Source organism: Apostichopus japonicus, chromosome 18 (assembly GCF_037975245.1).
Source record: "Apostichopus japonicus isolate 1M-3 chromosome 18, ASM3797524v1, whole genome shotgun sequence".
Taxonomy (NCBI): domain Eukaryota; kingdom Metazoa; phylum Echinodermata; class Holothuroidea; order Aspidochirotida; family Stichopodidae; genus Apostichopus; species Apostichopus japonicus.
Genome location: NC_092578.1, coordinates 20230644 through 20239848, shown reverse-complemented (window position 1 = coordinate 20239848; position 9205 = coordinate 20230644). Strand labels below are relative to the sequence as shown.

Below are 9205 nucleotides of genomic sequence, written 5' to 3'. Positions count from 1 at the left end.
GTCCCGTACGCTTATGCTCACATGTAGGGGGGGGGGCGTCTTGGTCCTCCCCAGAAAACGTAAACTTCAAATGGTGCATCCTGGCGCATAATAAGGTCTACATTATATGTCTCTACGCAAGGTTGTGCTAATAAATACTTTTTGCGAGGTTTTATTTCTTCCGCGGCTGTAAGCAAAAACTTTCCGACTGAACCAGTTCCACCAGGACCGACGATGGGAGGTGGAGGGGGGTGCCTCCTCCTTGTGCATGCCACTAGTGGTACTTTTCAGTGGCAGCTGCACTGAAAAGTAAAGCTCTAGATAAACAGCGTGTGTAGTTGACCATAGTTGACGAAGTTCAATTTGTTGACCTGATGTACCATTTTAGTCAATAAAACGTCACAACATAACATTTTTTACTTGTCAAATTGCATATTCGTGACGTCAAAACATGAATGTAAAATGTTTGTATCACACCTAATAACACTATATGCTAAAACAATGCAAGACACGTAAATTGGTAGCTGACTTACGCGGAAGATGGGGTTGAGTGGTCGAATTTATGTATACAGCCTGTTCCAACAAGTTCCGGTATATCATCCTACATGTGCCATTTCATGCTTGATTTGTCATTGTTCGCTTACCTTATAATGTAAGCAGCATGCCCTGTAAAACACGAGATTAGTCGATATGCTTTGCACAGTACGATAAGTGCAAACCTATAGGGCCCATAGGCCAACCTTATGCGACCGTATGGACCAGTTCCATCTATTACACATTGCTTTCATCGTGATTTACGTGTTGAGTCATCGAGCATTACTCGCTATATCCCTTTCCTTTCCCTGTCGCGGCCTTCACAACTTGGCATTCGTCGATGCTGCCATGGTATAGCTATATGTCATGTTATGAAATTCTACGGAACGAAAAAATTGTATCAAAGTGGCTGCCTTTCAGACGGGACGCTGCAGCGCTATGGTATATCTCTACTCTTGCTATATATATATAAAATGACAGCGTTCTGTACATTCTGAAACGCGCGGTGTTTGCGTATATGAAGGTGCGCGCATTTAGACAGTATTAGGCAATTGTAGTCACAAGTAATTTCTCACGCCTTAGTTGATATTACGTCATAAATAAATAAATTTGTTAAAGTGTTTATGCAATAACTGCAGTGTACAGTAATGCAACAGTTAATGGAGTCCATCGAAGTTTGTACATCATAAAATGGCCTACCCAGGAAATGGACAACGAATGTCCAACTATGGACTAAAAACTCCAACACCAGAGGAATCCAAGCTTCTCTGGATTGAAATAGTCGCGGTTAGTCTGTTGATTCAATCAGAATACGTGTCTGCTGTATGATGGGAACTTTCTTATAACGCAATAGGCCAGTAAGATCGAGTTAACGATAACGTGGTCAATTAAAGGCTAGGCCCATATGCGACTTCAGCTAATATGATAATGAACTTTCCATTGTGTAACAGTTGAAGTAGAATGTTAGGCGGGATTTTTAAATTTGAAATTAATTTTCCAAAGCACTGGTTGTCGGAAATTTTGTCAGTACAATAATATCCTTTGTTGGGATAAACAATAACTTAACCATGTCTTGCATTCGATATAGATTGAACTCTTTAATCTGCAGTAAAACACCTTTATCCGGGCTGGTTGGAACCACCGATAGCTTTGACGCTGGAAATTTAACTATTGAGCGCTCTCTTGCCAACCACTTCTAGTTGTGTACAGTGTATTGAAGCAGTTAATGTGAACCGTTATTCTTGATACAATCAAAGAGTTGAAATACCGTCAGGTCAGGTTAATTTCATTATTTGTGTCTGAGATAGTGATGTACGTGTGAAAGGCTTGAAAGCCAGCGATGGTCTCGCTCCCCGCAGTGGCGGAGAAACAGGGGGGTTGGGGGGTTTTAACCCCCCCACTTTTTGAAGAGGGGGGGGTTGGCCCACACAATCAACCCCCCTAGTTTTTGCCAGTAATGTTCTGTTATAGCCTATGTTATGTGCTCCAAATGGCATAATAAATCAATTATTAAATTTGAAATTGTTAAAGTCATTTCAACCTTTTACCTGGTAGGCTACATCAACAATTAACGACCGAAAACCGAGTTAGAATTGACCCACACATTATTTCTAGCCCCTTTCCCCCACCTTGCGCATTGGAACTTGTAGCTCATAGCACTAACTTCACCCCACAACAGACATACACAAAATAACGTTTTGTTGCTGTTGAATAGCTTTGGAACTGTATACACTTGCCAACTTCAACGAGGTGAAGGAAGGAAAAGAAAAAGAAGAAAGAGAGAAAAGGAGAAAAGGATGGAGTAGAAAATACGGCAAGAAAACGGGAAGAGAAAGAGGAACAGTGACAAAATTATTCGAATTTGTAAAGCAAACAGCAGATATCACATCATATCAGTGAGCATGAAAATGGCGTTCCACGATAAACAGCCTCCAAACCTTGGGCGCAGATCCTGGTGAGGACAGCGGGACGCGTCCCCACCAACTTTTTCAGTAGTGGGGACATGATATACCGTGTCCCCACCAATTTGTCTTGACCAATAGCTGCATTTCAAGTTCCCCTGTATTGAACTTTGGCGCAGTTTGATCCAGCATTGTGCAAATGACATACAGCAGTTCTCATTTTATTGTATTTTATCCACAGTTGTTAAATATAGGACGGAAATCGCATTTGCGGCAGTCTATATTTGTATTCTGGGAGAGGACCCCAGACCCATCGTATATACAAAAGTCTACTTGGATTATTTGTCACCTGATGTTCTTTCTGCAGACGCCCATGTATTTCTCCAAACTAAATTTCTAAGCCATGAGATCTAAAACTTAAGGAGGTTTAGGAGCATCATTAGGTCTGGGAAGTGTTATTTCCGGCGATCTGGGAGGTATATTTGCCCAAAAAAATCGTACGCTACGCGCGAACCCATGGTCGCGCTCCGCTTAGATAGTGTCATAGAACAGACACGCATCCCCACCATTATCCAAGACTGATCTGCGCCCATGCTCAAAACTGTCGATGTGTGTAGTGTTCGGTTTCGGAAATATCTGGTATATTTTTATTTCCTTCAACGAAATTTTTTAGTAGCCGTCTGAATTTTCGAAAATTCCCTAACCAACATTCTTCATCATACTTCTTCATACTCGTGCAATTTTGACCCGTCTGTTAGGGTTTGAAAGAGGTTTTTCTATATCGGTTGTCCATAGATGATATTTTGTGCAACATTATGGGTATGTTTTGAAGTGAATTTATTCACGAGAATTGTGAATTTTCAAATTCTGATCAGTGGGGCTGACGGATATTGTGGGCCGCGATGAAGAATCACCTACAAAGCAATGATCCACAGGATATGTGATGAAGTCGAACATGATGTGTGACTGGTGACAATCTTCAAAAAGGTTATAGATGAGAAAAAAGGTATTTGGAAAAAACTTGGTTCTCAGGCAAAAGTGTACATATGGTTGGTCAGTTTCAAGCCCGAGAAGTGCCATTTCCGGTGATCTGGGGTACCAAAACCAGAAATTTGCTTGTACGCTGCGCGCCAACCAATGGTGGCGCTCCGCTTAGATAGTAATACGCGCCCCCGGGTTAGAAAATCCTGCATACGCCACTGGTTAAATGCAGCTTCTCAAGGCCTGAGCAGTGCCATTTACTGCAATCTGGGAGGCAATATTTGCCAAAAAATTCTTGTGCACTTCGCGCCAACTTATGGTGGCGCTCCACTTAGATAGTGAGCCAGCAGTTATGACTTTTTATTTCAGCAATGGCCTGCAACCCCCCCCCCCCCCCACTTCTGACAAGAAATCTCCGCCACTGGCTCCCCGGAAGAATTTCATTTAGGTGCTTACGCGTAGCTTGACTTCTTCTTTTAAAGAGAACCAAAGCTTCTTTAGGGCGGCAGGTAGAACCAGTTTAGCCTGAGCCAGACAAATACAAACAAGGGGTTGAAGGGGGCGGCACATCGCCACAATTTCATGCTTGGATAGATGCTACTGTATTATCTGGAAATTGTGACGTTTCATTTCGAAGTTTCGTCGTTTCCATGAGTACACATTGTTAACGTTTGTTATATCGAGAAAGTTCGATGTTTCTCACAATTTCGACGTTTTATCATTACACTTTGAGCTTCCAACCCGAGATAGGAAACTATTTTCAGGAAATTTCGACGTTTCTATCTCCAAATTTGGACCTCTTTTCTCCATTGACGTTTTATCTATGCATTTCGGTGACGCATCCCAAAATGTCAAGAGTTTACCTCGCAATAAGGGACCCTCTCGAAAATTATTATCAACATAATGCAGCCATGAAGACAATAAATAGTTTTCCCAGATCATGCCACATTAATAATGAAACCTAAGCTGTGGTAACTAAGAACTATTCTAGCTTTATGATTTATAATTGTTTATCCAGTAAAGGCTGTTTCAAAACTTGTTGATGAATTAATTATTCTTGGCTCAATGGAATTCCAAAACGTCCGAACTTGAAATATAACATTATAGACCAGAGAATGTAATTGTTTTAACACGTGTATCCTAGATACACAACTTTGATGTATTTTTTGTATAACAATTATGAAATTTACAGAAGCAAATAATATAGGGTGAAGCTAAATGATCGTTTTTCCATTTATACATAAACTTATATAGGCCCACTCTTATTTACAAACCCACCTTAACTAGCCCACCACCCATGCCATTGGTTATGTTTTGTATTTTCTTCAGTCAACCTGTAATTCTATCCCCCCCCCCCAATAGTTTGTATTGATTTGTATTTTACACAAGCAGAGTATATTGATCTCTATGTCTTTCATTTCCCATCCAGAGAGAGAAGAAAATCCGAGCGAATCATTTAGCAACGAAAGGCAACAATTCAGCAGAATGGCCAGGAATCCAACATCAGCTTCCGTCTAAAGAAGAAATGGCGACACACCATAATTATTTTAATAATGAAAAACGCGTAAGTATTCTACTTTAAATATATTACGTTTCTACGTGATATCTGGTATTAGAAAGCGTCTTTGGCACTACATATAGCGACTACTTGTTCCACTAAACATATAGCCCTATCCTGATCGCACACGTACACGCTGTGCTTACACAGCCCTAGAAAACGTCAGATAAGAGGTCGCGTGAGCAAGATTTACTCAGCGTCCAGTCACCGAATATTCATTACCCACATTAACTCAGTAGTGGTTTCGCTAGGAATCTTGATTGTATTCTTGTGAGTTAACCGTCAGAATCTTATTTTATTTCAATCAATGAAATGACTATTAGTTAAATGGACCGTAACAAATATTATGTCACAGACATGTTGCCAGTTTGCCACCGAGTTGCATTAAACTTGTTTCGCCTTCAAACCAGGACCGACCAGGATGGATCACGAGGGGTTTCAACCTTGGGGTCAATTAGGGGGCTCAGGCAAATGTGGGAGAACGTGTAATGCATTCTCAGTCCATGAATTTATGAAGACTTCATAAACCAAAATGAGGGGGCAGGGCGGGATTTGAGTTGTGAAAGTGGGGGGGGGGGGCAAACCTGTCAGCAAGACTATCTAAGCGGAGCGCCACCATCGGTGGCGCGGAGCGTACAAGCAATTTTTGGGCTTTACAAACCCTCCAGATGGCCGGAAACGGCACTTCCCGAGTGCTCTAAGCTGCATGTACCCATCCTTGAAATATCTCATGTCTGCAATTGTATCTAGTTAGTTAATTATCGTTTAAAAATTTGAAGAGGATTGATAGTAGAGCATATGGTCAGATGGTGATGTGCAACTTTTGTTATACGTCACTATCTAAGCGGAGCGCCATCATCGGTTGGCAAGGAGCCTCGAAATTTTCGATGAAAGGTACCCTTAGATCGGTAAAATTAACACCCATATAGGCTTTAAATTGCATCTAAACAATTAATGAACGTGTGTAAAGTTAGGGAGGACAGATAGAAGAACTTATATGGTGATGTACAACTGAAGCTTATACGTCACTATTTCGACGGTGCACCACCATCAGTTGGCGCGGCGCGTCGAAATTTAAGCAAAAAGGAAATCCTAGATCAGCAAAAATGACACTTCTGGTAACAATAAATCGCATCTAGACAGTTCTTTCCCCCTAAAATTATTAGTATATTGTGCATTGGACCGATCAAGAATATGTTCAGCACCCACTTCGAAATTCTCCCCGCGGTCCCCACTTCTTGGAGAACTTGGCAAATATTGGGGGCTGAACATACCTTTACCCCCCCCCACTTTTTTCATGGGGGATAAGCCCCTCAAGTCCACCGGTTCCGTCGCCACTGAAGTCGAGGCGGGGTGACTTTTTGGATTTTACAATGCGACTAGGTGCAACATGGAGCAATATATTTACGGGTCATTTCATAGTACTGGCTGAGATTTGAAAATGAAATTATTACCTGGCAGTACCAGCATTATTTTTGAACTATTGCCAGATTATCAGGCAACATAGAAATTCATAATAAATACTTGAATGTTACTTACTGTTAATGAAGGGCTAGACCACTGGGGTTGGGATGGGGGGTGTGTCATATGTCAGTGTATTGAATTTAATTATTGATAAAAACCCAATATGCAATTCTGGCTTTTGAAAATCGTTTCTCTGGATTTAGTTATTCCAGTGGCATAGGAAGGTACTTTTGAGTGGGGGGGGGGGCTGAAGACTGATGGCCGGCCTGGGGGAGGGGTCTAAGGGGAGGGGGGTGTCCCCCTCCCCTTTGGATTTTTTTTTTGCATTTCCAGGTGGCCTCAGATGCAATTTGGTGCAATATAGCACACTTCAACCTACCCACTCCATTTTGTATATAATTTTGCATTTTCACCTGGCCTTAGATGCAATTTGGTGCTCCAAATGAGATTTTTTTTCTCATTTGGAAATGAAAATGGGGTTTTCTGACTTGCGAAGCGGGGGGGGGGGCGGAATGATACTTCCGCCCCTCCACATTTTTCACTGGGGGGATGGCACCCACAGCCCCCCCCCCGGTTCCTACGCCCTTGAGTTATTCAACGCATTCAGTAGAGCAGCAACGTTGAAAATCAATTCCTGAAGCTTCTGTAGCACTGTAGCACATGCCGCGGATTCATCACATGCAGAATTGAATCGCTAGTGTGTTAGCTCCAGGATTCGTAACCTGTGCTGCGAACAATGTGCTAGCTCCAGCTTCAGTTATTCATGCTACATGTTACGATGTTAAACACAAATTCGACTTAGATTCGAAACAAATAGGCCTATTTGATAGTGAATAATTTCGATTAGGGTTGTGCACATTTGGCTGCAAAAACGACAAAAAAAGTGAACTAAGGTTTGGGAAAAAGTGGGGGGAAAATGCCCCCTCTTTCCCCCCGTAATCCCGCCCATGTGAGGGGGAGGGGAGGGGTGGGGTTTGGTAGCATAATTGGCTCTTGAAATTCCTGCTTCAAACGATTATATCTAGATTTCGAAATAAGAAGTTGAGATGATTTCAATTGAAAGTGTGGATATTTTGTCTCCCGGCATGAGAACCATTTTACATTCTGCCATTACTGTCCCCTTTCTAATCCAGCATCAACCAAATTCGACCTACGACCGACTGTTCCATGTGAAGCAGGGATACCAATGCAAGCTACACCGGGATGATCGGGAACATACCATAGGGTTGGACGTACATGGAGAAGAGTCACAAAAGGTCATACCAGTTCTGTCGTCATCGGCATATGGTCACCGCGAAGCTCTAGAGGGGCCATGTCGCCAACATGCTCGGATTGAGAGGGTAATGAAGGGTTTCTATAGAACAAGAGGAACCAATCTACCAGCATATGGCATGGATGACAAGAAAGATTGCTCCCAGTGACAATTTACACAAAAGATGCCTGTGCAGCATATATCAAATCTTTAGAAATCACTTATTTAGATCAATTTAGCATATTGTTTATAGTAGTCGTCAAAATACAATAATTTCACAGCTAAACAAAAAATCTGCATTAATTAAAAGTTGTCAGTCTCTGCTCTTTTCATGCACTATGTTTTTACTGAGTGCAGCTTATAGGGTCCAGTTTATTTCTTTGGAGTCATGAATGGGTAAGAAAAGGAAGAGCATTTGTAAACTCCTGAGGGAATAAGGCAGATCAGATGTAGGTAACATTGGCAATGGAAACCATCTGGCAAGAAACCATACCATGAATAATGGCATTTTGAAAATGGAAGAATCTGAAATATGTAGGCCCATATCATTCCGATTTCAATTTGAAATGTAACTGCTTATCATGTACTTTTATAATGGTTATCCACAACTGTAGGTAGTTGTTATCAATTAAGCCGAGGGAGCAGTCTTTGGTCATCCACCCCAGTGGGTATCAAAATGAGGGAGCATATATGGTCATCCCCCCTAGACTATGTCCCTGTTGTTTGCGTTATCAAGCCAAGGGAGCAGTCTATGGTCATCCCCCCAGTGGGTATCAAGAGTTCAAGACGAGGGAGCAGTTTATGGTCATCCCCCCAGTGGGTATCAAGATGAGGGAGCAGTCTATGGTCATCCCCCCAGAGGGTATCAAGACGAGGGAGCAGTTTATGGTCACCCCCCCGTGGGTATCAAGATGAGGAAGCAGTATATGGTCATCCCCCAGTGGTTATCAAGCCAAGGGAGCAGTCTATGGTCATCCCCCAGTGGGTATCAAGACGAGGGAGCAGTCTATGGTCATCCCCCAGTGGGTATCAAGATGAGGGAGCAGTCTATGCATGGTCATCCCCCAGTGGATATCAAGCCGAGGGAGCAGTATATGGTCATCCCCCCAGTGGGTATCAATCTGAGGGAGCAGTCTATGGTCCTCCCCCCAAGTGGGTATCAAGACGAGGGAGCAGTCTATGGTCATCCCCCCAGTCCGTACCAAGATGCGGGAGCAGTCTATGTTCATCCCCCCAGTGGGTATCAAGATGAGGGAGCAGCCTATGGTCACCCCCCCTGGGTCCCAAGCGGAGGGAGCAGTCTATGGTCATCCCCCTCCAGTGGGTATCAAGGCGAGGGAGCAGTCTATGGTCATCCCCCCCCCCCTAGACTATGTCCCTGTTGTTTGCGTTATCAAGCCGAGGGAGCAGTCTATGGTCATCACCCCAGTGTATCAAGATGAGGGAGCAGTTATGGTCATCCCCCTTAGACTATGTCCCTGTTGTTAGCGGTATCAAGCCGAGGGAGCAGTCTATGGTTATCCCACCCAAAGTGGG

General features: G+C 43.0%; 1 protein-coding gene across 1 annotated transcript; it reads left to right on the top strand.

Moving 5' to 3' along the window:
- Positions 1 to 1139: 1139 nt before the first annotated feature.
- Positions 1140 to 7984, top strand: LOC139958989 (cilia- and flagella-associated protein 90-like). Its single transcript, XM_071956458.1, has 3 exons — positions 1140 to 1299; positions 4825 to 4959; positions 7551 to 7984. The coding sequence occupies exons 1-3, from the start codon at positions 1204 to 1206 to the stop codon at positions 7836 to 7838; spliced, it is 519 nt and encodes a 172-aa protein (XP_071812559.1). The 5' UTR covers positions 1140 to 1203; the 3' UTR covers positions 7839 to 7984.
- The last annotated feature ends 1221 nt before the right edge of the window (positions 7985 to 9205 follow it).

What these genes read in the sequence shown, in the direction of transcription:
- LOC139958989 (XM_071956458.1), top strand. Translation starts at nt 1,204, where the DNA reads ATGGCCTACCCAGGAAATGGACAACGAATGTCCAACTATGGACTAAAA. An exon ending in TCTGGATTGAAATAGTCGCG is followed by an intron (nt 1,300 to 4,824) that starts GTTAGTCTGTTG and finishes TTTCCCATCCAG; the next exon opens with AGAGAGAAGAAAATCCGAGC. An exon ending in ATTTTAATAATGAAAAACGC is followed by an intron (nt 4,960 to 7,550) that starts GTAAGTATTCTA and finishes TTTCTAATCCAG; the next exon opens with CATCAACCAAATTCGACCTA.